General features: G+C 42.3%; 4 protein-coding genes across 4 annotated transcripts; 1 reads left to right on the plus strand and 3 right to left on the minus strand.

Annotated features, from left to right (window-relative positions):
* Window positions 1–2171: 2171 nt before the first annotated feature.
* LOC113145225 (kelch-like protein 10) lies at window positions 2172–4989 on the minus strand. Its single transcript, XM_026331673.2, has 5 exons — window positions 4949–4989; window positions 4262–4748; window positions 3269–3886; window positions 2770–2919; window positions 2172–2543 (listed from the first exon to the last, which is right to left on the minus strand). Exons 1-5 carry the CDS (start codon window positions 4972–4974, stop codon window positions 2172–2174), a joined length of 1653 nt encoding a protein of 550 aa, XP_026187458.2. The 5' UTR covers window positions 4975–4989.
* A 1387-nt stretch (window positions 4990–6376) lies between these two features.
* Window positions 6377–15679, minus strand: rprd1b (regulation of nuclear pre-mRNA domain containing 1B). Its single transcript, XM_026333418.1, has 7 exons — window positions 15118–15679; window positions 12540–12669; window positions 11616–11749; window positions 10332–10450; window positions 10025–10151; window positions 9134–9309; window positions 6377–8496 (listed from the first exon to the last, which is right to left on the minus strand). Exons 1-7 carry the CDS (start codon window positions 15266–15268, stop codon window positions 8347–8349), a joined length of 987 nt encoding a protein of 328 aa, XP_026189203.1. The 5' UTR covers window positions 15269–15679; the 3' UTR covers window positions 6377–8346.
* Window positions 15680–17978: 2299 nt separating this feature from the next.
* On the plus strand, window positions 17979–21976 carry tas1r1 (taste receptor, type 1, member 1). The gene is made up of 6 exons (XM_026331675.1): window positions 17979–18163; window positions 18663–18987; window positions 19099–19869; window positions 19960–20178; window positions 20552–20672; window positions 21051–21976. The coding sequence occupies exons 1-6, from the start codon at window positions 17979–17981 to the stop codon at window positions 21974–21976; spliced, it is 2547 nt and encodes an 848-aa protein (XP_026187460.1).
* Window positions 21977–24840: 2864 nt separating this feature from the next.
* Window positions 24841–25417, minus strand: her12 (hairy-related 12). The gene is made up of 2 exons (XM_026333192.1): window positions 25349–25417; window positions 24841–25245 (listed from the first exon to the last, which is right to left on the minus strand). Exons 1-2 carry the CDS (start codon window positions 25415–25417, stop codon window positions 24841–24843), a joined length of 474 nt encoding a protein of 157 aa, XP_026188977.1.
* Between the last annotated feature and the right edge of the window lie 1844 nt (window positions 25418–27261).

Here is a 27261-nt window from a genome sequence, read left to right on the forward strand (position 1 = left end):
TTGTTTAGAGTAAGCTCAGTATTATTTGTTTTATGAGATCGTTTTTAATAATTATTATTACAATCAAAGTTTTAAATAAGAGGAGTTGACTTTTGTGTTTAATGTACCTTTTCTCATTTTTTGCTATTTCTGTCTGATACTGTGATTATTGTAATATTTAATGCGTGGGAACGACATAGCTTGTGTGTTTTATTCGTATTTTAAAATAAAAAGCAGAAAATAAAGTATATGACAACTTTATTTTCTGCTTTTCATATTGCAAAACGGATTCGGGCTGAAGTACAGAGTCACCCGGGACACAGGGGGGCGCTGTTGTCACTTCAGTAGTTTAGACCGAGCTGCGCCATGAACGTGCGTGAGCATCGGTTTCCGTTCCCCGTCAGTTTGTTTAATAATTCAGTGTAACTTTAAAATGCTTTTCCACATATCGACGAGCAGAAACACGATGACGATGGACATTAAGACACAGCTGACCGGCGGGTTCTTCATGAAGGTAAGGCCACATTTTGTCGGTGTGTTTTGTTAAACCTCCTCGTCGCGCTTGTTTGTTGCAGTCGAGAGGAAGAAGAACAACAAATTCAATGAGTTTTTTTGTGTCGTTTTTGGTGCAGACTGGTGTGCTTTGTTTGTCTTGTCCCCGTGAGAGGATTTGTTGTGTTGTTTTATTGTGTCGTGTGTAACGTTTGTGTTTTGAGTGGATTTGGTTTGGCGCCATGTGCGATGTGACGTCACCGACCGCGTTAAGCGCCACAAGAACGAAGCAAACTCAGGCGCCATTTTCGGCCGTTGTTGACGCCGCCATGTTGCTTTTGTGGAGCCAGAACTGCCATGTTTGGTCAGTGACTAGAGGGCCTTCCCATGGCGACCACTGAGCCAATCAGCAGCGAGCTTGTTGAACGTACCCGCCCCTCCTTGTATACGTCAGCAAATCCATTCCCACCACGAAGTGGCAGGGTAGCCCACAGCCATGATGTGTATGGGTAAAGCAACCTGTCAATCATCCCCACGTTGCGGTGGAACGTGGCGACGTGAGTTAGAGGAGGCACCTGATTGGTCAGTTATTTATCTTAATATTTTGTGTTATGGAGCAAATATCGACATAATAAAATTAGAAATATTAAGAGCGCGTTCAAGCAAACACGACAAAGCCACAGTGATTACTGTGGTAACAACAGTGACTTAGTTATTGGCGCTGATTTTTTTTTTTTTTAAATAGAAGTCAACGAGAGCCAGCGGCTTCTTCCTGTATGGCTTCAAACCCGGAAGCGGGCTTGCTATGTCCACGTCATTTGGAGAGGCCATAAGGTCTGTGTGATGTGTCAGAACATGTGCCTTTTAGACCATGCGTGCACTATAACTGTATGTGTGATGTCAGCCTGTCCAGGTCGTGTTCTGTGAGAAAGTATATATAGTGTAAGATCAGTTGGCACACAGACTGTAAAGACTGGCTCCTCCTCAGGCGCTCTCAGTCCAGGAGACATAAGTCCTCAAAAGACATGTGGGCTGGATGGACAGACTCCCATGGAGGCTTTGCTGGAGTCTTGCAAGTCTGTTTCTATCTAATTACTTCATTGACTTCACTGTAGGAGTTCAGTGGTTCATGTTTTGTTATATTTGTTTGTTGATTTAAATGTATTTTTGTCAGATGTCATGTAGTACAGAAGAAACAGGAAGGGAGAGAAGCGTATACCAGCGGTCTATGGGCAGACTCAAAGCAGAGAAATTACAAATATGTGGTCAGTGATCCTCAACGCTGAGCTCATTAGGCTGCCCCAAGTTCATAAGTGTATTTCATACATATTTATGTTACTAGCATCAGATTAGTGGCTTACTCTGTTTAGAGTTAGTGGGTTTTGACTGCTGCAGTGTAGTATAACAGATACAGTACAGCTCGCATGAAATGGCTATGAAGGTGCAGTGTCAAATCACACCTCGTCTGTTCGTCCCTACTGAAGGTTTTTTGTGACATTTTGATTCTTCTCCAAGTGCTTCAGTTTTTCCTTTCACCTTCAACAGGGAGGTCAAAGGTCATGGGTGCTTGTAAGTGTTCTTGCAAGAAATTGTTATACAAAGTAAAAATATTTTCACTGGAGCAACAATACCGCCGCTGTACTTTTATACATAGATATTTATTTATAGAACAATGCAGCACATAGTCAGATGGATCTTCATCAATTTAATTCCTCCTCCTCCTCCTCCTCCTCCTCCTCCTCCTCCTCACTGGAGAATTGAAGGGAGCAGCGAGGGGCTGAGAATTCAGCCATGTCGTCGATTCCATAGATCACACAGCAGCTGAGGGCGCTGCGGGAGACCACCATGTCACAGACATCAGACCACTCCCCAGCTTCGATACTGAAGCACTCAGCGTCAAGGGTGGTGGTGAAGCCGTTGAAGCCCCCGACCACAAAAATGTGGTCATCGATCACTTCGATGCCAAAGTTGCTGCGGGGTCTCAGCATAGAGGGCACATCATACCAGGAGTTGGTGTCAGCATTGTAGGCCTCAGCAGTGTGCAGACGGGTGGTGCCATTGAAACCGCCAACCTGTATAGGTGACATGTGAAGACAGGGCTGTTAGTGTTTCTCTCTTTGTGTCTCATTGTATGCATCTGTAGTGAGTTTAAAAAGTTATGTAGTATTTAGGGTCAAAAGTAGAAAACATTTTTAGAGTTCCAGCCAATCAGAGGTGCACAATCCTGACCTGATTTTAAAAAACTCTTCTATATGAAAGTGTTTCTGTGTTATTTGTGAGCAGTTTCAATGTGCTTACTGCAAAGATGTGGCCTGCATAGGCGATGACCCCAATGCCACTGCGCCTGGTGCTCATGGAGGTGATCATTGTCCACTGGTCGGTCTCTGGGTTGTAACATTCAACCGTTGACAGGCACTCAAACCCATTGAAGCCACCACAAATGTACACCTGGAAGAAAAAAAAATCATAGAGATTTGGTATCTTGTGAAGACTTCCACTGAAGTATTGAAAGTTTGTGTGTTTGAATTATTTTCACATATTTGGGAAGCAAACTATGCAGTTATAGTTGAGAGGAGGAAGGGGGCAGTATTGCATCATGTGTTGCTAAAAGATTAATGCTGCTTTGGCATATGTTTTTCTGAACTTGGCAATATGTTTTGTTCTTTGCCTTCAAAGTGGAAATGTTTTCGTTCAGCTGGATGTCTTTCTGTAGGCACGTTAGTCATACAGGAAATGTGCTACTTCTGTGGCCTAAGATAAAGCCGTGTTGGTTATTCTCAGCTTTAGCACCACCCACCTTGCCACGGAGAGTTGCGCAACTGGCATCACTCCTCTGCTGATGCATGGATGCAATTAAAGTCCATTGATTGGTGCTAGGCCGATAGCGCTCTGCAGTGTCCAGTCGATCATGTCCATCATAACCTCCTAGGGCGTATATGTATCCATCCATCACAGTCACGCTGACATAGCAGCGTTTGGAATGCATGGGCGCCACCTCGTGCCAGGTTTGTGTGGCCAGGTCAAACCTGTGCACAGCACTGAACTGTTGCCCACTATCAAAGCCACCAATACTATAAACTGATCCATTGAAGAAAGCAGTGCCGTGATAGGCCCGGGGAACCGCATCATCATTAGGTACGCTGACCCAGCAGCCTGCACGGACATCGTATGCTTCGATGGCATTGGTGGGACTGCCGCCACTCCAGCCTCCAATTGCCAAGAGGATGGCTGAGGGCAGACGTGGACAGGCCAAGGGACACCACAAAAAATTGTTGGAGAACGACTTTGTTCTGGCCTCAAGCATGATGTCCAGTGCCTTGAGGAGAATTGTATGACAATCTTCATTCTCCTTCACCACTCCATTGCCATTCACTATGTCCATGAGGTATTCTGGACACATCACAGCCAGGCGGACCTGCATAGAGACATAAAGACATAAATGAGTCCAGTGTGGACAATCTGGGTTTCTGCCTCTTCCACACAGCAGATGGGCAGTGTCATCTGAAAGATTTTTTTGGTCCTTGTCATGACTTTCTTAAGTCCCTTTCTTAAGTTTCTTGTTAAGATATTCATGAAGTCCTTATTGCAGTTGGATGATAAGGACATATAATACAGAGCTCTCAGATGTCCTATTTTACTTTGAGCTCTTTTACATCTGCCCTTGACTTGAAATCACCTGTTCTTAAAAGTGACACAGAGTTTAATAGCAGTTTGACTCCTTCCCTGGTCATGTGTTCATCATAACAGCATTCATGTAGAGGCCGTTCAGTAGTTGTTCACCCCCAGTTACCTTGGACAAGAGCAGAGAGAGACATCCTCTGCGTTCCTCGGGTGTGTAGTTGATCCAGCGCATGATGGCTTCAAAGACTCTCTCCTCTTTCTTTACATTGAGTTGGTTGCTCTCAATGATTTGAGCGAGCTCCTGCGCGGAGAGAAGCAGGAACTCCTGTGATGTGGCAGCGACTGTCTCAAAGTGGTTCAGTGTGAAAAGAAAGGCCTTGTGCTTCAGTTCAGGGTAGTAGTAGACGTTCATGAACCTCCAGATACCGATGCAGTTCTGTGGGGTCATCTGCTCCTCCAGGAGGTCACTGCAGACTTTGTTGATGCCCGTTACATTGAACCGATCAGCTACTATAAAAAGTTCTTGAATAATCTCTTGTCTCACTGAAACAATGCCAGTGTAGGCATACTCAATGATGATCTTCATCATGTCGGCTGACACATCAGGAATGTCGAACACCCCGCTGTCTGGGGTTGCCCAGTGGGTGAAGAGAGCTCTGTGGGCCAGGAGAGAGACAAAACAAGGGATTGCACCTTTAGTGCAAACACTGGTATCCTCTGAAATGTTTCATGTTAATAATTTATGTTAGTCTGTTCTTTTTTTCATTATTGAATTCAGATTTTCTCTTGCTCCGTATAACATTTTTCAGCAAGCTGCTTCTCTGTTTCATGTTGAACTACTCAATAATCAGCTCACCTGAAGTACGGGCTGCAGTTACACATGATGAGCTTGTGCACGTGAAATTCAACGTTGTCCACTCGGATCAGCGCGTCACAAAGCTGTTTCTCCTGGCGGAGCTCATTATACACCGAGCTGGTCTCGCTCATCTTTGCTGCAGGTCAGTGTCTGTGGTGCTTTGAGAGAATTCTGTCCCCAAAGGTCCAAGTCAGGATTCTGGTCCGGATCATTATGACATCACAGAACCTTTTCACAGGCAACGTTCCAAACAGCATGTTCTTTGAAACGTTTGCACTTTGTTTCATTAGTCTTTCACCATAGTGGATTACAATGAAGGATGTAGAGATGTGGTGATGTTTCTTATAGCTGCTCATCAATATATTGATCTGAATCACCTAAGGTCAATATAGAAAGTTCAGGAATCCCAGCACCTGATTGTAAATTTTACATTTCTATGTAAAAGTGTGCTAATACCTGGCAAGTTGACACATTTTGTGGATTTTTAAAGTGAAAAGAAGTAAATACAAAAGGCAAATCAGTAATGTTAATGTGCGTTACATTTTAATTCATTAATTAAAAACGATAGAACAAAATGTTCTATGCTTAATGGAATCAGTTTTGCCCTGTTCCTGTGCCACTGCTGCAGGTTTAGACAGGATATCAGGATTTTGAGTATGATATGGTCTTGAGTATGGTCCCACCATTCAGTTTGAACTTTTTGTCTGAAGCACTTTGTTTCCAAAACAACTCTGACTTATCCAGATGTTGCTCACTGCATATTTCAGACTGACTTTAGTGATGAGGACACAGGTAGCTCTTCCTTCTGATGACCCTGTCGTCATGTAGGCCCCGTTTTGTGCGTCATCACCCCACGGTGTGACGGTTCCACAGCTAAAGCTTCCTGTAGTTTATATGGTGGTTTATCTTTTCCACGCAGCAGATGTGCAGTGTCATCTGGAAGGTTTCTCAGTCTCTGTCATGACTTTCTTAATGAGAAGGAGTATTAAGCTGGATGTGCTTTGATACCTTTACTTCAGGTCAGGTTCAGGACCCCTGACGGTTGTTCAGTGTTGAACTGAACTGTCTTGATCTGCTTAATGAGGTGCCAACACGATTATATGAATGTTGTATTCTTGTTTGTCAATCTTCATCCCCAGTTATCTGCAATGTGGCCTCCACCCACCAAGACTGCTCCTGAAGGGGATGGGAGGAGCTCATGTCGTTGGAGTCTGCCCCACCTCCACCTGCTGAAGTTGTACGTCCTAATACTGTAATGTTCACAACACATTTACTAAAGTTACAATGATCAAGTTGTTATATACATATGATTTAATTTTATGACATATAACAAAGCTCTTTACACTGACACAGCTACACAGTGCAGGTGTTTGTTGTGGCTGAATTTTCTATGAACGTCTTATAATGATTAATGCAAAAAACACAGTATTTTTTCAAATGGCTCCAGTTTATTGGCATCTACTTTCATTACAGAAAAACACTACCCCTTAGTGGTGGAGTCGTGGTAGTATGATTCTGCAGAGAGAAACACAGAGCAAACAGGTAAGAAAAGCTCTAATATCTACAATGAAGCATACCTGGGTCAAAATGTAGCTGAAACCCTTACTGGGTTGTTGGATTGAACACTTAAACAAATTAACTTTAACAATTTAATTAGATTTTAATCAAATACCTGGTAAAAATTGCATAACTTCTAATGGTTTTGATGTTACCGATAGGGATCAGATGTCTGTTTCAGACCCCCCTCTGTGAGTAATGGTAACGGCTGCACCTCCTCTCTGAAGCTGGTGTTTTACCTGCTGTATGAAGAGATGCCAGAGTTTACAGAAAGGGGTCTGCAACAGCATTGGTCACTCAGCTCTGTTGCATCAGCACTGAAATCCTTAATGTTATAAAACACATCCCTCACCAGTAGCAGGAGCAATAATGTGATTCTGAAAGCTTTAACGAAATGAGAAATGTTTTGGTAAACATCTTATCAAAAAAAACATTTCTTTCTGTATACAGACAACTGAAACTCAAATATGAGTTAAACAAGTGATGTATATCGTTCTGCTGTACCAAATTTACACTGGGAGTAACTCAAATGTTCCGAGGCCTTTAATATCTAAATTAAAGGACGTCTAATGTAATTTAACATATTTTGTAAAAAACTGCAGAGGTGAATCTGCTGTTGTAAAATAATAGTGAGGGTCCAGCACGTTGTAACAATTAGCCTTCATCATTTTTTATTGCATTGGGACTTTACTACTGTGACTCCTTGTACACAGTTTTCTTAAATATGCACAAATGAAGCTAAGGATGACATTTCTAGTCCACATTACAGGGGGGGGGCAGAGAGAAACTGTTCGTGTTCTAATCTAGTTGATTATTTCCAATATTGCCCAACACAAACTAAAGCTCAATGATCTTTAATACTTTTCTGTAGTTTTTCTCACCATTTCCCCTTTAAGATATTTTCATACTAGTAAAGCCAGGAAGTTTCTTAGAAAGCAAACTCTGAATTGTTTCTTCAACCGTCCAGGATTTGTTTTGTAAAACTCAAACCTTGCCTGGTACTTAATGAACTTAGCTTTAACATATTTCAAGCATGTGTTCAAATTAAAACGTGAAGACACACACGTACTTTGAATTACCACAGTTTTTAGTCTCTAAATGACAAAAGCTTTTGCAAATGGGACATAAAAACCAAAGCTTGTCTATTAACTTTAAACTGTCTGGATTACATTGTCCCACAAATCCTGTTCCAAGTGTTACTCTAACGAGAACACTCTGATAGGTCTCAACCATGAAACTAAAAAGCCACATGCACTGAACCCAATTGGATATTTTCTCTAATTGTACAAACACGTCAAAACTTTTCTGACTATACGTGTCAATAAAAGGCTACCAAATGAAAGCCAAAAAATAAAACTAAAGAATGCTATATCCTCATCACAGTGTAGTCACAACCTCTGAGAATTGTGAGAGCGAACAACCCACCTTTGCTCGCTGAATCAAAAATATACCTCACGTAAAGACACTTTGATTGACACACCCTGACAGCCAACATCTTTGTGTCAAGCTTTGCTTCGTCATCCCAGCCCTCCTCCTAAATCGCTAACATTTAAAAAACAAAAGGGAAACAAACTCGTTCCAAAGCTGGTGGACTGGAATCCTTGACGATCGAGTGAGTACGGGAAGAAAATCCAAGATGACAGAGTTTCTGTTCTCCTCTGCAGAGCAGTTTGATTTCACCAAACCTCCTTTTAATGTCCCTTTATCCCTCTTGTCTCGCAGGTTTGGACTTCGCAGGTGGGCCAGCTACTCTGCTCGAAGAGGTTTGACCACGTGTGTCCTCGGGCTGTGAATCAAACATGGGGCTGAGTTTGGGTGGTGGAGGGGCGCACGAAGACCTCTCAGTCGGTGGAGAAAAGGTCTCCAGCTGAGGGCAGAGGAGCCAGGCCCCCGGTGACGTTGGGCAGGAGGGAGAGGTCAGGGAGGCTCTGGATGTGGGACTTGAGCTCTTTCCTCACCTGTGTGACCCTCGCCAGTTTCTGCTTATATTCCTGCAGATCAAGAAGGCAGTACAGGTACGTATGAGCTTATTAACAAAGCACAGCACAGAATTCCTCCAGATCGTTTTGTAACTAGAGCTTTCTGGCATGTTAAAAGCACATTTGTGCTTCAGCATGCAGCTTAAATGATCATTTATGCACATTACAACTTGGGCTTTACTTGGTTGAGCTTTCAATTCTGATGTTGTGCTCAAAGTAATGTAGAAGCATGTCAGTGCTAATGGTTATTTGCAGAGGAAGACTGTCAAACTACAAGTACAGTTTATGAATGTGATGTTTTAGTACATTTTCTCTTCAAACTGAGTTAAACTGGTATTGTGTAAAACAAACAATGTGAATCTTAGCTGTAAGACATAATTATTGTCAATACTATGAATATGTTACTAACTTCTCATTCACCATAGTTACCTATTACATTTTCATCTTTAATTTAATTTAAATTGTGCTACATGCTAATGCTGCAGTGCTAATTGCTGTAGTGAGGAGGAAGTACTGACGTGTCATCTGTGAGAGAAACAAATGCTAATGTTTAAACGACTACATTTGGAGGACACCTACATCAGTGCAAAGTGCCCTATTGTTTGTATAATGTTGTACTGCTGTTATGTTTGTGTGGAAGGTGCCTTGCCTCTAGTTTCTTCTCTCGCTCCATGAGCGCCTCCTTCTGGCTGCTGATGTATTCTGTCAACATACGTGCCAGCTGCCTCCGATCCTCCAGCTCTGCAGCCAGTCGGCCATTGTACTCTGCCAGCAGCAGACAGGCTTCATCCACCGTCTTTGACAGCTTGTCTGCTGCCTCTTTGTCTAGAGGGGGTTAAAGTGGATTGTTAGTCACAGAATTATTTTTATCTGCAAGACCTTTTAATCTCTGTGCATTCATTTAATTTGCTTTTACTGTGAAATGTTTGTGTTTTAACATTATTTCTTTGATTCATCGCTGTATTTTTCACACTATAACCGTGTTTTTAAAGGTTCTATACAGACAGATTATCATGATTAAGGCAATACGGCCACTGTGTACATTTTAACATGTACAGGACAAGCTGCTCATAACACATCATTGTCCATATTAACAGTATTTTCAAGTCCTCATATAAAGACAAAAATCAATTAACTGTCATTAGCTTGAGTCATAGACTCAGGAAAAAACAAGAAAAGACAAGTTAATCTTTATATGGCGAGTTTTGAAAAATACTGTTAATATAGAAATTAACCAGCCTTATCCTTTAATAGCCATTGTTTACATTTAACTTACAGCACTGTACGCATTGTTTTAGTTAATGTTCTTAACCAGGACTGGACAACTCCAGAGGACAACTCCAGTCCTCAAGGGCCACTGTCCTGCTTGTTTTACAACTATCCCTGCTCTTCTAGCTTCTAATTGGCTGAACACACCTGGTCCAGGTAACCATCAGTGGGTAAGTCAGGGATAGTTGGAAAACAAACACAGCAGTGGCCCTTGAGGACTAGAGTTGGCCAGCCCTGTTTTTTGAATGTACATTTCCTTCATATGTCTTACCAGTGATCTTCTCCAGCAGGGAAACATCCTGGACTTCCTGCGGTAGCGATGCAATCTTCTGACGAACAGCAGCGTCGCCTGATGCAGCATTCTCCAAGTCCTGCAGGGCTTTCACCAGCTCCTCTGTCTGAATAATAGGATAAGATCAACTTCATTAATCCCAGAGTTGAAATTCAGAAAAGCGTGTGTGTGTGTCAGGTATCATGTAACAAAGTGAAAAAAATTAGATGTGAAAATAAAGGTTGAAGAGAGCAGTGGGAGAAAGGAGGAATAACAGCAACATTCAGGTGAAATGTTGGTCTCCTACCAGATGAGTTGCAGAGTTATCGGTGGTGTGAGGAGAGTTGTGGCTCCTGTAGTCATCATCATCATCCTCTTCATCTTCCTGGATCTTCTGATAGCTCCGTTTCACTGCCTTCTTCTCCTCTGCAGTGTTAAGAGTTTAGAGACCACAGATCAGAAAAACAGTTGAATTATGCATTTAACCCTACAATAAATACACTATGGCTGAGGTAACAGCATCACAAAACAGTGATTTTATGAAACTGTCTTGTTTTTATAGCCTTTGTGTTAGAAATTATACAAAAAAACCCCTTAAATTCTGCTGTTTTGTCAGAGGCAGTGGTGAAACTAGGAAAATAGTGCTTAGGTCACTGTTCAGATGTTTCTAGGATTTGCGAGATACAAATACCAGAGGTACCACTGATAGCAAGTCTTTCTTTGAGTATCAATACCATCATCAATAGGATAATAGATCACATTCTGGGTAAATGCATCTTTATGTTGCTGTTGTGTTTACATACGCAGCAATTACCTCACAATAAAAATCTAAATATCTCAGATCTGGCTTGTGTTTCAATTATGAATGTGATCAAGTAATTAACAGTAAACGTGCTAATGTTTGTCATTCTGTGCATTTAACTCTCAAAATCTCTCCTACACATTAAATATATGCTGCTCAAACAAGTATCCATCAGTGATCCTGGCTATGGTTTCACTTGGTGTCAGACAGGTGTGCAACAGATCACAGGTGACCCACGGATTAATAATTTTTTTTGAACTGATTAATCCTAAATTTTTAATGGTCGCAGAGAAAAAGACAGTTTATTATATTTATTCTATATTGCTTTTTAAATAATTAGTTACACAGAGAATAACTGGTCATTATAAGGATTGGTCTGTTTTCACATGTTGCACTTTAACAACTAAGTATTGAATATTTTATTTTCAATTTTTATTTATTTAGCTGGTTACTTCTTGATATCCCTGCCCTACACACTGCTGATTACCTGAATCAGGTGTGTTCAGCCAATCAGAAACTGGAAGGGCAGAGATCGTTGGAAAACCAGCAGGGTTGGTGACCCCTGTTCTAGAGGCTATTTTTGTTAAAACCAAAAGTTCCTGCTGTACTGTTCCTGTAATAAACTGAAAGCAAATTACATTTGTCTCCCCTTTTTTCCTGATCTGAAAAAAGCTCAGATCCATGACTCAAAAACCGTGAGTTTTGTGATCCGTTGCACCACTAGTATCAGATCAACATCAAATTGATGACCTAATGGGTGTAGCAGGGATTATGTAACAGCCGTCTCACCTGAAGGCTTGGGGCTGTTGGAGTCTTCTATGGCCAGTTTCAGCTGCTGAATGAAGTCACCTCTATAGAGGCTCCTCTCCTTCCAGATGTTCAGCAGCCTCTCCATGTGCTTTTTACAGCTCTCATCGGCGTCACTGCAGGGAGGCAGAGAAACTGTGTTCAGTACAAAGGGAATGATCTTTTTACAGTGTAGGATCAAATATTTAACAAGCTTTCAATGTTTCCACATAAGTTGGAGCTAAATAAATTTGGCATATGGTTTGTGTTTGGTGATCCAACAAACTTTTTGGATGTAAGGCTGGACGATAAATCGATTAACTCAAATGAAGTTTACATCCGAGTTGTTTGAATGAAAATTGGTTTTCTCTTTAACATCTGCTGACGTTCCCCTCTGGGCTCAGCCCCTCTCCCCGCGCGTTTGCCATATTAGAGAGAACATTTTGCAGCGTCAGACACAGAACAAACAACACCCCAGTGTAAAGTGTTTGAAGTCTGTCGCTAGCAAAGGTAAGATTACAATCAATTTACTGCAGCACCTCAAACATGCTGCCGAGTGGGAGAGATGTTGCGCCCTATGAAATGAATAAGAGAGCACAAACACACCCGCAGGGGGAGGAGGAGGAAGGAGATCGACTGAAACCTTAAAACAGATGTTTTTGTAAAACAATCTGGGATTTTTTTTTAAGGCCATATCGCCCAGCCCTACTTGGATGGGTTAAAGAGATCATTTTATTTTGGGGTGAATTCTACCTTTAAAATATTATCACCTCTAGTGTGCTTTGTTAAAAATGTGTACAAATACAAACTTCTACAAATCACTACATTAAGATACTATTTCTCCAAAATCCATCTATTAACACACACACACTTCTTACACAGATGGTTATTTGTGGCTGTCTAAGAGTAAACTGCTCACAGTAATACCTGGCAACATGAGAGCAGGCGTCGACCAGGACAGACTCGAAGTCTTTGGTGAACTCTGGTCCTTTCTTCTTGCTGTTCTGGATGACATCGTTGGCCAGATACAGGAACGTCAGCTTCCTGTTGCTTTTAGCTGGAGGACACATAAAAAAAAAAAAAAATTTGCATTTTAGATTTCAAGCACAAGTACAATTAATTTTTACAGACAATTTTCAATCTCTAATGTTTAATAAATTCAAATAATTTAGAATAGAAGTCTCATTTACTGTTCGATTGTGTGTATTTTTCTTTAAGATGGTGGTTTGCTTTACTTTAGCAACTAATTTACCACATCTCCCAGTATGTCTTGTTATTAGAGTCATAGTAGAGGGTCAGATTTGTGTTTGGATTGATGCCTCTCACACATTTGTTGAGCCATTCAAATAGAATTAAAAGAGAAAACAAAATTCTGTCAGTTTTCAGAATAATGGTCTATTTTCTTCTGTTTTTTCCAACACTGCCTTTATACATTTCCCTTTATACAATAAAGGGAAGTGAAAATAAAATATTATTTTTGTACTGGAAAAATAGAGAAGAAAAAAAAAAGATTTTTTTATATATTGCTTTATACAAATTTATAACTGAATTTCCCCCATGGGAGATGATTTTTGATGATTAGAAGTTTGATTATTAGAACACATTGTCATCTGGGATCAGCTAAAATAAATAAATAAAAAATCTTTCACCTTCAGCAAATACAAAACACGAATATGAAGACAATAGCTTCCTCCTAATGATGAGCCTCTTTTCACCCGGTAGTTTTAAAACTGATTTTAATAATTATCTTTAAAGCAATTCATTGTTTAGCTCATAGTTACAGGCTCCTCACCTACGACCCCGAGCACTGGTCTCTGATGTTATCCGAGACCCAGCTCAGAACTAAAGGTGACTGGACTTCTGCAATCCAAGTCCCAGAGCCTGAGACTTCATACTTGTGAGATCTGAGACTTGCAGAGTCCCTGCCACCTTTTAAATCACTTCTCAAAACGTATCTTTTTAAAACGTCATGAGATAACGGTATGAGATTCTGATGGTGTGATAACCTTAAGCAAAAATATCACAGTATCATGATCACGGCTCTAAAAGATGTTATTTTTAAATGTCTGGGGGGAAAAAAACTTTTTTCCACTGAACACTATTTTATTTTAAAGAAACATATAGAACATTTTGGAACAGTAACGTGTCAGGTTAAATCATTAAAATAAATAATTGAATTCTTCTGATTTTGAACAGATGTACACGACTTAAAAGTATACATGTGATTCCAACTACATTTAATTATTATACTAAATTGCAGAAACGTAGTACTTTAGTTTGCTCTTGCTCGCTCTGTGAAGTACCGTGAGGGAGGCAACTGGTTTGTTTTCTGCCTCGGTAACAAGCCAAATAGGATTTATTTAAACCGAGTTAAACACCCTAACTGTCTTAGATGATTAGATTATTACAAATGTTTATATCAAGAAAGCTTTATCTTGAATTTAGCAAATGGGTGGTGGCAGGGGCGGTTCTAGGATTTCGTCCTTAGGGGGGCTTAGTCCTCACTATTGTTGCTGATAACACGACTTAGTGTTGTGGTTGTGTATTGCAGAATGTTGACAGTACAGATATAAATGCAAACAATGGCATATGTGAAGAACTAACATAACCTCTGCTCATTACATGCTGTAGTTACAATATGAATGCGGTCAGTCATTGACGAAGCATTTTAAAAAGTAAAAATCATACTTTCAATAAATTGATAGTTTTAGGGGGGCTGAAATGACAGACCGGGGGGCTAAACCCCCCTAAAAAGGGTCTAGAACCGCCCCTGGGTGGTGCTCCAGTAGACGGGATATCATATCAGCCATACTGCCTCCTCTAGCTGCCACTTTCCGTGGTTTGAAACCGTGACTCTTCCAAACCGCGGTGCACCTTCAAACCGAGAATGGGCCGATGCCTAGAGCACACACGTCTCACCTGTTTGATTCATTTGATCTTATGTCTTAATGCTGGTTCAACCATCTAAAATGTTTTGCACTTTGTTTTGAAAGGTTCTACATAAACAGGGTTTATTGTTACTTTAAATGTGCTGAATGTGATTTGCTAAACTCATTTTCCAAGTTATTTGTCCTACAACAAACTGAAGCTCATCTCCAGATTAAATCACCTTTCAAATGTCTGAAAAGAGAAAACGTCTAATTAAAAACACTTTTCTGTTGACTCACTAATAATCCTCTAATTACCTACTACCTAATACTACTACTACTACACATACTACCTAATACTACTACTACTACTACCTACTGATTGTTGCAGCTTTAATTACCCTGCAGGTATTCACAGCTTTTCACATCTACATGCGACGTTATGACGTTTCCTCTCACTCTGATAAACACTGGGCAGGTTTGAAAACACGTTTTCATGTTCATTTGACTAAACATCTTTTTTTCAATCACTTTCAGTCTGTTACACTTTCACGTGTGGACTAGCAGACATGCAAACATTGAGTAAGTCAGTGTAACATCAACGAGCACTGAGGATTATTGTGAAACATCGCTCCCACCTTTCTTCAGCTCCCTGTGCCACACTTTGACGATGAGTCCCGAGTGTTTGCGGTGGTGGATGATCCACAGGGACAGAGTCTGGACGCTCTGCTGCGAGCTGCTCAGCTCCGACAGCTTCTTCTCCAGGGCCGACTCGGAGAAGGACGACATGCCGGTGTTCGTGCGCGTTTCCCCCGTGAGCCGACTGAGCCCGACCCCGCTGCACAAGCTCCCAGCTAGTTTGGAGAAACTGTCATCAAACCTCCCGACGTTAGGGGCTTTTATCCAGCTCGAGTATCCTCTGAAGAGGAGCAGCTGTTTCTCCACCGCCTGTAGTTTGTTTACAGCCACGGCTAATGTTAGCCCGCCGAGCTAAGCAGCAATCCGCTGGGGCCTGCGCTTCAACCCGAGCTCCAACAAACGGAGCTGTTCGTTCCCAAATGCCGAGCGACTGAACCAACCTGCTAAAACACGACAGCGAAACTCCCAGTTCGCCTCCTAACTAACTAATGTCTAACTAACCGAGAAGATTTCTGCTAAAAAAAAAAAAAATGGCAGCTTGCACTTTTACCTCGACATGTGCGTCGCAGAATGATGACGCGAACGGCGTCAGACGTCATCGCCGCTTTATCTAGAAATTTCAAAAAAACTGATCAACAAACATTTGTTTATAGAAACATGATCGTAAACAAGAAGCTACAAGAGGAAGAAAACATTAAACATAATAACATTTAAATTAAAAATTAAATAAAACTTTAAAATGAAAAAAATTAAATTAATTTCAATCATTTTAAACAGAATCTATGATCTGATAAAAGATATTAATTGAAATGTACAGACTTATATGACTAATTGAATACTGGGTGGTTATGGGTAATGCAGTCATATAGTGTCATTTTGACCTCATATTCTCACCTGAACATGGTTGTTTTCCTGCACTGTAAACATAAAACTGAAATTTTTCTGTTAATGAAGAATAATAGTAATTTGGTATTTTATCTCCACTTAAACTAAAATAATAAAATGCATCAGCTACAGTAGCTCACTACCTAAGTCGGCTAATGTTGTTTGACAATGTAATTAATAATAGGCCTAATAATTAATTATTATTATAATTTGTAGTGGTGCTGATGTAAAATTTAAGTTTGCTTGAGTACCCTTAAATTACTTCTCAAAAACAATTGGTTAAATGTTTTTTCCTACATAATTACTTCATCTTACTAGTGATATTGCAGTACTGTTGAAGTGTATTTTTGTGGAAAAATAAAAGTCAAATTTTAGGCTGCAAGTTGCCTAAACTCTTTGAGTCGGGACTTTAGTAGCTCTGAGTTGCATAAATAGACTTTCAGTACGCACATCTAACACGATCTATAGTAGAATGTTTCAGTGAACCGCTGTTTTCTCTCTCATGGATTAACAATGGAAGTTTCTACTGCACAATAACAATGATGTATTATTAATGTATGGCTACTGCATTACTATCTTCCTCCCATCATATTATTGATCTGCTGCCATGATGCTATATTTGCTCCTGTGGAGCAGCTCCCCTGAACTTTAAGCTGAGGTACATTGGCATGTCATGTATTTCATGCTTAAATTACTACACAATAAAATCCACAAAACACTTTAATTGTGTAATAATTTTAGTACGTTTTTAAACATTTGGCAGGCCTAAATGTGAGCTGGGTTTACTATTTCTACAAGCAAAAAATAAGGAAAAGGAAAAGAAGAAACAATGAAACTGATTTTTTAGGTATCTGATTTCCCATTTCAAAATGAATTTGGACTGAACGGAAGGTACCACGGATTCAATGCAAATATTTTCACTCCATTTCAATTCTTCTGTTTGCACAGACATTGAAATGAATGAATAAATTTGCCTTCTTAATGCTGTGGTTGATGAAATGCACAATATCCCTATCAAAACAATGGGTTTGGTGAGCATCAGGCAAATTGGGTGTTTGTACAGCAGGTGTGTTTAACAACAATGAGCCTCAAATATCAACCAAAATGCAAATTCAGCTCCACCTGCACAACTTTTTCATGACAGACATTATAACTAAGAAGAGAAACCCAATAACATTAAATAATCGAGGGAGTCTTTGTCCACCGTAGACATTTTGACCTGTCAGTTTTGCTAAGATGGCTCCGTTCCATGAAGTGTACAATACAACAGCCCACCTAAACATAATCCACTCTTCTAAACTGCAGCAGAGCTTTCTCTGCTATGGAAAGTCAAGGCAAAAAGTCTTTAGGAAAAGGTAAATACAAGGGTCCTACAGCTGGAGTCACTGGCATTAATCACACCCATGTTTTTCCTACTATAACAACTAAAATAGAAAACGTCTGCTGTGAGATTGGTTGGGAAAGAAAGCTGGACGTATAGTTCACTCTACCATGGAGTCCACAGTTTCTTAAGGAATTCGGCAGCTTGTAAAATTGGAAAATTAAAGGTTCATAATGACTTTTATGTCCGTGGTTCCTGTATCTTAAAGATAACAGGAAATCTGACAGACATTTTGATAATTAAACTTTTTTCTTACAGATTAATTGACTGCAGCTGTGTAATCACTAAAGAGTCCCCAAGCAAAAAATAAGATATTAAATTGAAATTGAAAATCTCAAAATGGCCCTTTCTTGAATTTAAGCCAATGAATTTTTTCACATAGCTTTAAGCAATTAATTTAAATGGTTAGTCACACAAACAAATTTCACATGCAAATATGCTTTACTCAACCAACACTCCCCGGAAAGATGCAAACGTGGTCATCTCCTCTCCTCCATTCCACGCTTTTAAAACAACCCCTGATCTATTTTGGAAGCCAGTCCACAGTCCTGAGTGTCTTCAGCAGTGTGTGTGGGGTAGAGGTGAAGTATGAACATGCCTGGTGCTGCTATTCATTTCTTCTGCTTGCTGACGCTGCAGTTAGCTGGTGGGGAACTGGATTACATCTCTCAGGGACAGGGGATGCAGCTACGAGGTGACTACTCCATCGCTGGAATGTTTCCTCTGCACAACACAGACAGGCCTCGTGCTACTTTGCCTGCTCTGGGCTCGTGTGATGAGTGAGTTTTAATAATTTACTGAGAGTTTTACTGGACACATGTCACTGATAAAGTGCATCTCACTGAGGGTGAGGCTGTAACTTTAACCCCAGATACAGTAGAAAAGCAGAAATATCTGTATTTGGATTTGTGCGCACACTGTCAGATCTTTTTGATTGGTTCAGTCAAAGCCCAGACCTCAACCCAGTAGAGATGCTGTGACTTCAACAGAGCCAGAGCTAAGAAAAAAGACTGAACGGAAACAGTTCTGTTTTTAAGAAAGTCCAGGAAAGGTTTGTTTGAGGTTATTGCTGCCACGAGAGGTTCAACCCAGGGGGGACTTATGTTTCCAGCTCCGTGAATGTTCAGTGCAAAGGCTGGTTAAATGGGTGTCTTCTATAAAGATCTGTGACATATATGATGATAAGATCTCATTTAATGCAAACATTAGCTTATCCCAGATGCCACTGAATTGTTATTACTTATATCTTATTTTCCCTTTTCCATGTTCTTCTTCTAGAGGTTCACCCAACAAACATGGTTTTCACCTGATGCAAGCCATGAGATTTGCTGTGGAAGAAATCAACAACAGCACTGGACCTCAGCCTCTTTTACCAGGAGTGAAGCTGGGCTATCAGATCTATGACATCTGCTCCATACCAGCCAGTATCCTAGCTACGCTGGACCTGCTGGCGCAGCAGCACCACAGCCCCTCTCCACCTGACGCTGACACTGACACAGCTACACACAGCAACAGTCAAATGGCGGTGGCTGTGATTGGACCAGACAGCAGCAGCAAAACTTTCACCCCTGCTGCTTTACTTGGTGGCTATCTTATACCACAGGTAGGTTATGATCTAGAGTTTGAATCAATGCTCTTGAAATATGACGCCTGTTTTATTTAGTCCTGCATACGACACAAAATCCTCCCTCACATCCTCTGTGCTCCCTTGTAGATATCGTATGAAGCAACAAATGAAAAGCTGAGCAACAAGTTCCTCTATCCATCCTTTTTTCGCACAATTCCCAGCGACAAGAACCAGGTGGCAGCTATGATTCAGCTTTTAATTCATTTCAACTGGACATGGATTGCACTACTAGGCAGCGACAATGACTATGGCCTGGAGGGCATGCAGAGCCTGTACCAGCAAGCTCCCCAACAAGGCATCTGCATCGCCTACCAAGGAATCATCCCCGCACTCAGAGCCGACACAGTCCAGACCATGAGGAACATGGTGGAGGGCATACTGACAACCAAAGTCAACACCATTGTAGTGTTCTCTAGCAAGTCAAAACTCAGGGACTTCTTCCCATTTGTCCTTGAGCGGAACGTGATCAATAAAGTCTGGATAGGGACGGAGGACTGGTCAGTGGCTACGCTTATATCGGGTATTCCTGGGATCCACACCATCGGCACTGTGATTGGTGTGTCTGTCAAATATGCAGCTATTTCTGGTTTTGAGGAGTTCGAGAAGAAGGTGGTCGAGGCTTCAATGCTGAAAAAAGACTTGCAGAAAGTCTCTAATGTCACCACGAGCCCAGGAAACGACTGTCTACAGAGCACAGACCTGTACAGCCTCGCCAGGAAGGGTTTCTCACTGGAGAAATACGACATCACCTCCTCCTTCAATGTGTATAAGGCGGTGTATGCTGTGGCTCACGCTCTGCACGACACTCTTGGTTGTGATTCTGGAAAGTGCCAAAAGAGGAAAGTGCATCCGTGGCAGGTGAGCAGATACGAACTGTCTGACAGACAGAGAATCGTCTTGTCCTTGTTTTGTCTGCTGCTAATATTTCCTCTTTCCTCTCTACTTCAGCTTCTCTCGAAGCTCAAGCAGGTGCATTTCTCTCTGGGGAATACCTCTGTTTACTTTGACATGAACGGTGACCCACCCACAGGATACGACATTGTTTCCTGGGTTTGGAGGGGGACCGACTGGTCTGTTAGAGTGGTGGGCTCCTTCAGCCCAGATCCCGTTATGCTCACAGTTGATAGTGATCAAATTGAGTGGCATGAATCAGGACCTTCCACACCAGTAAGACCAGCATGGAGTATTTTTCTGTCTGTAAAGCTTTTACTTCTGAATGTTACTTTTCAAGCTTCTACAAATTGTTTTCATTTTAAAAATAAGAATTAGAAAATACAGCAGAAAGTTTATTGAAATAGATTTTTTCAATTCAATTCATAATCCAAACTGTAGGAGCTTGGATTTTAACGCTTTTGATGTTCTACAACAAAATACTGACAAAATATATTTCATCCCATTGGATTTATTTAAACTAAACAAGTCTGACCTCTCTATAGATCGATGAGACGTGATTATTTCTGGTGCTTTGTGTTTCGTTCTGTTGTAGCTGTGTTCCCGTAGAACGTCTCATCTGTCTCATCTCCCTGTTGTCTCCATGTAGGTGCCGCTGTCCATCTGCTCTGTGCCATGTCTGAAAGGCCATAAGAAGCTGCTGAAGGGGCAGCACGTTTGCTGCTTCGACTGCCAGGAATGTCCGGCTGCCACATTCCTCAACATGAGTGGTGAAATAATTAAATGCATTAAAAAAAATCAGCAGAAAAACATTAGGACAAAGAAATAAAAGGAACATAAGGGATAAAATAGTGTTTAGTCATGTTGTAAAACTCACGTGTTGTTGTGTTCTCACAGTGAGGAAACAGGTGAGTGTTCATCTACTGGTCTTTGCAGTCTTGTCATTCTGTTAATATTCTGCTTCAATATGAGTTTCCTCATTGAGCTGTGACTGTTGGATGCAATGTTGACCAGCAGGTGGCGCAGAGCACACACTTCCCAACAGCTTATTTAGGTGTTTCATCTTGGTAGGGGCCACTGAAGCTAAACATCACACAGGACAAAACCCAGCTCAGGTTTTCTCCTCTCTTGCTGTTTCTCCTCCTCAGTACCCACCACATGCCAGCCGTGCCTGCCAGAGCAGTGGGCCCCCCCAGGGAGTGACCAGTGTCTGAACAGGACTGTCCTCCTGCTCGCCTGGGACGCCCCACTCTCCATTGCCCTACTCATTTTTCTGACCTCCTGTCTTCTCATGACCTCCAGCTCTGCAGTAATCCTCCTGCTCAACCTGAACACGCCTGTGGCCAAGTCCGCTGGGGGTCGCAACTGCCTCCTGATGCTGGCAGCTCTGACCGCTGCTGCCATGAGCTCTTTGTGCCATTTTGGCGAGCCGTCTCCTCTGGCCTGCATCCTCAAGCATCCTCTATTCATCTTCAGCTTCACTGTGTGTCTGGCCTGCATCACTGTGCGCTCACTCCAAGTCGTCTGCATTTTTAAATTTGCATCCAAGCTGCCACCGGCCTACGACAAGTGGGCCAAAAAGAATGGGCCGGAGATGACCATTCTGCTGGTGTCCATCACCATCCTGCTCATTTCTGTGACCCGTGTGGTCCTGAGTCCTCCCATACCGTCCCAGGATCTTCACTTCTATGAGGACAGCATTGTCCTGGAGTGCAGTCAGACGCTCTCACCTGGCGCAGGCCTCGAGCTAGCTTACGTCTCACTGCTCAGCATCCTCTGCTTCTCTTTCAGCTACATGGGAAAAGACCTGCCAGCCAACTACAATGAGGCCAAGTGTGTCACCTTCAGCCTCATGGTGTACATGATCTCGTGGATGAGCTTCTTCACGGTCTACCTCATCAGCAGAGGCCCATTCACCATCGCTGCCCAGGTGTTTGCCATACTCCTAAGTGTCCTGGCCTTTCTCGCCGGTTACTTCCTTCCCAAAATCTATATTATTGTCCTGAGGCCAGAAATGAACACCACGGCCCATTTTCAGAACTGTATTCAAATGTATACCATGAGCAAACAATGAAGCTTTTAATGAGTGAAAACACAAGTGCAGTTTTACCTTCATGACGAGTGAGTTTAAACGTTTATTGTATGTGCACAAACAAAGTGGTTTTAGCCTGGGGACCTTTCATTTCACTGGACCTACAGGACACAGGAGGGTCACCTATGGACCACACTCCAGATGTGAATCCACAAAGATCTGGGACAGTCCACTATCACCGTCAGACACAACGTAAATGGATGAGTTTTGTTGCAGCTGAGGGGAATCAACAGGTAATGCTGTGACAGTGCCCCCAGGTGGCCGCACTAGGAACTGACAGACCAACCCTCATGGTTGAAATATCATTTTTCTTAAAACAACTAATTCATTTCCATTTCTCTTGTGTCTCAGAAGGTTTCACTTGTCTCCAGAATTTTATGAAATAATATCTGTCAGAAAAATGTCACTGGAACAAAAAAAGAAAAGCTAAAAAAATGTTTTGTGCTGAGAAAGAAAAACAACTATGTCATCTATGTAGTTTGTGTGAAGCTTTTTGAAATGTACGAACATCACAAATTAAATGCTTAAAGGAAAAATGAGTTTTAATTCAAAGCAGTGTGACATAATATCTCACTGCATATCAAGTAATTACACAATTGGCCTCGTGTTTGTGTTAAGAACACAAACGTGCCTGCACACACACACACACACACACACACACACACACACACACACACACACACACACACACACACACACACACACACACACACACACACACAGACGTGCACTGTGACTGGGGCTGTGCTGCTGTTGTTCAGGCGAGAGATGAAAAGGCCTTTTGTGGCTGGGAGGTCAGTGCTATTGACCAGTCGATGTGTGAGTAGAGTCCGAGCTTGGCTTTCCCACAGTCTGTCTGCCCGCTCACAGCTTAATACCCTCAGTCAACAATCGAAGTGTGCCATGGGTGAGCAAGCAGGAGTTTAGTCGTCACCACACCAAGGACCAGAACAAGGTTATGTTTGGAAAAGGTTTTGATCGATTATTATTCATAGTTTCAGAAGACTTAAACCATGGAAATCAAATAAAAATTAAAAGTCTCAAACTTTTTTTTTTTTTTTGATTGGTGTTTTTGGGACTGACGTCGGTCTAACAGGTGCAGCAGAACGTGCTGATAGTATTTTAATATTTGCTGCAATGGGATGACAAAGATGCCCCAAGAATAAACATGTAGCTTGTAAATGAAAATTTATATGAAGACATTTTGTGTATTACTGCAGAGAAACTACTTATGTCTTACTTCCACAAACGGGGATTATTTACAGCAGCTTCACCCTGATAACACCAATGCATAAAATCTCATCTTCAACTGTTCCCTGGGGGAACATCAGGAGCCGCCTGTGCTCCCCTGTGGGAAACTGGACCGTGAGATAAGCAGCGGCTCCTGATAAGAGACTGACAATATGTCATTCTCAGTCTGATAGACATCTTGGGAATGGTTTTATCTCTGCTGGTCAGCAGGACTGCTTCACCTCTGAGTTTTCAATTAGTGTCCCATTGTTACACTAAAGAAAGGAGGCAGCTCCTCTGCAGATAATCAGAGAATTACAGTGACAACCTGAAGATGCTGCTTACCACACCTGCACAAACACAGATCCCTGCTCCAGCAAGCCCAGAGAGCCAGCAGCCTCTGTTCCTCTCCACTCATAGGAAACCTGACCACACACAGACAAAGCAGCTCAGCAGAAATACCAACACCACATGAAAACAGAGATACAGAAAAGAAGATTAAAGAAAATTAAGAAATGAACATTCATTATTAGCACAACTTATGGATCTAGAAATTGTGACAAGGGGCAGCTGCCATGACTTATTGTAGAGTTTGCATTCAATTCAGCAGATACAGGTCTGAGCACAGTTTTAAAAGCATAAGGATAATTCCTCATGAAGGAAAAAGGGTTCTCCATTTACACTGTGATCTAAGCAGTACCTCATCAATATCATCACGTCTTTATGGTGTCTAGTCTGGTGTTTGGTGCAGGATTTTGAGACTGTGTGGTCTAGATATGAGATTATTACACTTCTGGACTCCAAATGTGTGTAAACACTTTTGCTGTTTCATGAAAAAACCTCAGACTAACGGGATGCTGCCATGTTTTCTTAGTTAAGGTTTAACTCAAGGCGAGAGATGCATTTTAACTTTTAATCATAGTTTTAACTTTATGTATGTAGCACAGACACATCCTGGGCCACCACATGGTCCTATTTGGTTTACAGGGGTTTGCTATGAAAACGTGCCAAATAAGATATTTAAAAATGAAAGTCTGTTCTCTAACAACATACAAATAAAATAGATTTGATTCATGAAATAAAAATCTGGAATCAGTTTTTTTTAATGATTGTATCTTTTTATTTATTGTCATGTTAGAAATAAGTTTTAAGAGCTTGAAGACAATAGCAAAACAACATTAACGTATTATAGTTACATCCACTTGCACACACGTCATTCACATCCATAAAATATTGGAATAGATAATTCAAAACAAAAGAGAAATATTCTCAACACCAGCTGTCAGTAAAATACAGTATAGCATAAATACACATGTACATATATACTGTTACATCAAGCAGTCGTAAGATAAACTCCACTGGAGTAAACAATCACTTCACCAGAACCATCATGACTCAAAATCAACCTGGAGCTTCAAAAACAAAAGGAAAAGCAAATGTCAGATGTGACTTAGATCTTGGATCCTGAATTTAGGCCTTTGCTTTTACTGCTTGTTCATCAATGTGATGTGACAATACGGAAACCCATCATCAGTGAGCAGGCTGGAAGTATATTTCCTACAGAGTGAGGGAGAGCAGGTCCTCTCAGGTCTAACAGGGTCTGTGTGACAGAGTCCCTACCAAGGCCTCCACACGGAGCCTCTGCTGCTGCTGCTGTCTTGCAGCACGGTGGGTTTCACACTGGACTGGACCGGAGAGGAGCTGCTGGTTCTCTGGGCCTGATGGAACTGTTGCTCCTGCTGCTGGAGGCCCTGCAGACCAGCGACAGAGGCCCCCGCGTCTGAGCCGGCAGAGAGGAAGTCCCTCCAGCAGCGAGAGTAGCCCTGGTGGTAGTCGACGTGACACCGGCCTGGCTGGAGGTGCTGCCTCAGGAAGCTCACGGTCATCTCCAGGATGTCTGCCTTCTCCAGCTTGGAGTTGGGCTCTTGCTTGTGGAACTCTTTCTCCAGGATGATCTTCAGCTGCTCGATGCAGCTGTTGATGCGATCTCTGCGCATTTTCTCCACGATGGGTTTCCTCAGCTGCAGAACAGACAACAAGCAGGTAAGCTCACGAGCCTAAATCGGCCATAAACTATCAGAGATGTTTGCTGTGCAGGCAAAGCTGCTTAAATCCAATACTCACTTTGATGTTGTCTTTGTCAGCAATCCTGATGTGGTGAACGGAGGAGTAGCTGCTGGAACAGGGAGCCATGTCTGTCAGGGTGAGATGAGCACTCTCTTCCACAGGGCAGTGTAAGCTCTGATGTCTCTGGAGGAGCTGCTCCTCATTTTATACTGGGCCATTAGCATAACAAAGCCATGTGGCTCAGGCAGGGCCGGGGTTCCCACACTCTGACCAGTGGGACTCCCAGCACAACAATAGCAGACACGTCAATAACTCACAGGCCAGCAGCTATCTGTCCCGGGCCAGTTTCCCAAGACAAGCCACAGGTAATTAACCCTGTATGTGCTGAGGATCCTGCACGTGTGTAATCAGACATGACGTGGTGCAGAGAGAAGGAGCAAATGTCTGACTGCAATAAAACAATAGAGCCCGAGGGCTGAGCCTCTTCAAAGAAAAGCTGCGTGTCCCCCCCCCCCCACGGTAAACCTCCCCACTGGACTAACCTGTGAAAAGTCCCAGGCTCCTGCTGCCGCTCCGGATTCAGCCTCAGGTGTGAAACCCGTCAAGTGGGCACGCTCTCGGTGGCGCGAGGCGAAGAGGGCGACAACAAACGATGTCGCGTGCGCGGTGATGAGGATGAGGATGCCAGAGTGTGACTTTTTTCATTGCCCGTAGCGCGTGGCTGCACGTCGTTGACGCCAAACACAGCACGGGCAGAAAGAAGGAAGTCACGTGACCTCTGAAAAAACACTTTATTTCTAATCACTGACAGGTGTGTTCGTCAGCGTGCACAGAAACCGTGCGTGCACACGTCAGGAGACGTGCACGTCAAACATTTTCCAAAAGTAAATTTCAAACTTCAAACTGTGGAGATTTAATCTCAGGCTGTTTCTTTCGTCACCTGCATGTTCAATGTTCAGTCACTGTTGTTTTTAGCCTCCTGTTGTTGACTCCAGTCATAAAGCTCCTCTGTCTCTGCCTGTTCTCAGTGACCTGTGTCAAATTAGTGTCAGGTTAATGGCTTTATGAGCCGGCTGGGCCCCTGAGAGCCCCCGTCACTGGCTGGCCCCAGATGTGAAGCCGCCTTGTGGGTGCAGTGTGAGTAGTCCCGTCTCCCCAGTTTCCCACCAGTCCCCAACATCAGGGTAAATGAGCTACAAAAGCCATGCGGCTCCTCAGTGCTCCACTGGGAATGTTAATTGAGCTTTTGTTGCAGGACAAACAGACTCTGTGCCTCGGTCCATCTGGGAACAATCAAGGCAACTGGCCTCAGTGTTTGGCACAGACAAGTCAGTCTGTCTTTGGCCTGTGTGGACGCTTTAAATGTTTCGACAATGCTGAAAGCTCAACTTCAAGTCTGACTCAAGTCAAAGAAGGAAGGAAAAATCAGATATTCTCAGTAATGAAAGAAGCAGAGCAGACACCACGGCAGGCGAAGAAGAAGTCAACACAACAAGTATCAGGAATAGTGTTAAATTACTGATGCACAGGAGGGGGGGGAAATGAAAATAATGGAAACTCACTAAATTAGAAAACCAGCAGCAGTTAGAGTCTCATGCTTCTTCACACGTTACCATCATTTTCTATTATATGTTGAAGTAATAAGGCAGCAGTGTCATTTCAAACCTGAGACAGTGATAATGAAGGTGAGCAGCTCTGTCACCTGTTGATCAGTATTTTTACTAATGAATTCATCAATAAACTCTGTTGTGTTGACTCGTGTGTGTTTCCATCCTCACAGCAGCCGTAAACACAGTCAGTCTGACAGGCCGCATTCACCTTGGCTTTTATTATCCGTCCCCTCCTTTGGCTTCATTGTTGCACTACGCGGTTGCTGGAGGTCTTTGTCTACAAGTGTGTGTGAAGACGAGTTGCCCTCCCAGCAGCGACCCGAGAGCTCTGGATTCCTGTCATAAAGTCCTGCGGCGGTG

The sequence above is a fragment of the Mastacembelus armatus genome, chromosome 7, assembly GCF_900324485.2.
Source record: "Mastacembelus armatus chromosome 7, fMasArm1.2, whole genome shotgun sequence".
Taxonomy (NCBI): domain Eukaryota; kingdom Metazoa; phylum Chordata; class Actinopteri; order Synbranchiformes; family Mastacembelidae; genus Mastacembelus; species Mastacembelus armatus.

Excerpts from the sequence above, each read along its gene's own strand:
- LOC113145225 (XM_026331673.2), bottom strand. The coding sequence starts at position 4,974 with ATGTGTAACTGCAGCCCGTACTTCAG. Across the intron at positions 4,749-4,948 it reads AACTGCAGCCCGTACTTCAG|AGCTCTCTTCACCCACTGGG; the intron begins GTGAGCTGATTA and ends CCTGGCCCACAG. Across the intron at positions 2,920-3,268 it reads GCGCAACTCTCCGTGGCAAG|GTGTACATTTGTGGTGGCTT; the intron begins GTGGGTGGTGCT and ends TTTTTCTTCCAG.
- rprd1b (XM_026333418.1), bottom strand. The coding sequence starts at position 15,268 with ATGTCGTCCTTCTCCGAGTCGGCCCTGGAGAAGAAGCTGTCGGAGCTG. Across the intron at positions 12,670-15,117 it reads GCACAGGGAGCTGAAGAAAG|CTAAAAGCAACAGGAAGCTG; the intron begins GTGGGAGCGATG and ends TGTGTCCTCCAG. Across the intron at positions 9,310-10,024 it reads CCTGCTGGAGAAGATCACTG|ACAAAGAGGCAGCAGACAAG; the intron begins GTAAGACATATG and ends AACCCCCTCTAG.
- tas1r1 (XM_026331675.1), top strand. The coding sequence starts at position 17,979 with ATGCCTGGTGCTGCTATTCATTTCTTCTGCTTGCTGACGCTGCAGTTA. Across the intron at positions 18,988-19,098 it reads GTGGCTATCTTATACCACAG|ATATCGTATGAAGCAACAAA; the intron begins GTAGGTTATGAT and ends GCTCCCTTGTAG. Across the intron at positions 19,870-19,959 it reads GGAAAGTGCATCCGTGGCAG|CTTCTCTCGAAGCTCAAGCA; the intron begins GTGAGCAGATAC and ends TCTCTACTTCAG.
- her12 (XM_026333192.1), bottom strand. The coding sequence starts at position 25,417 with ATGGCTCCCTGTTCCAGCAGCTACTCCTCCGTTCACCACATCAGGATT. Across the intron at positions 25,246-25,348 it reads CTGACAAAGACAACATCAAA|CTGAGGAAACCCATCGTGGA; the intron begins GTGAGTATTGGA and ends TCTGTTCTGCAG.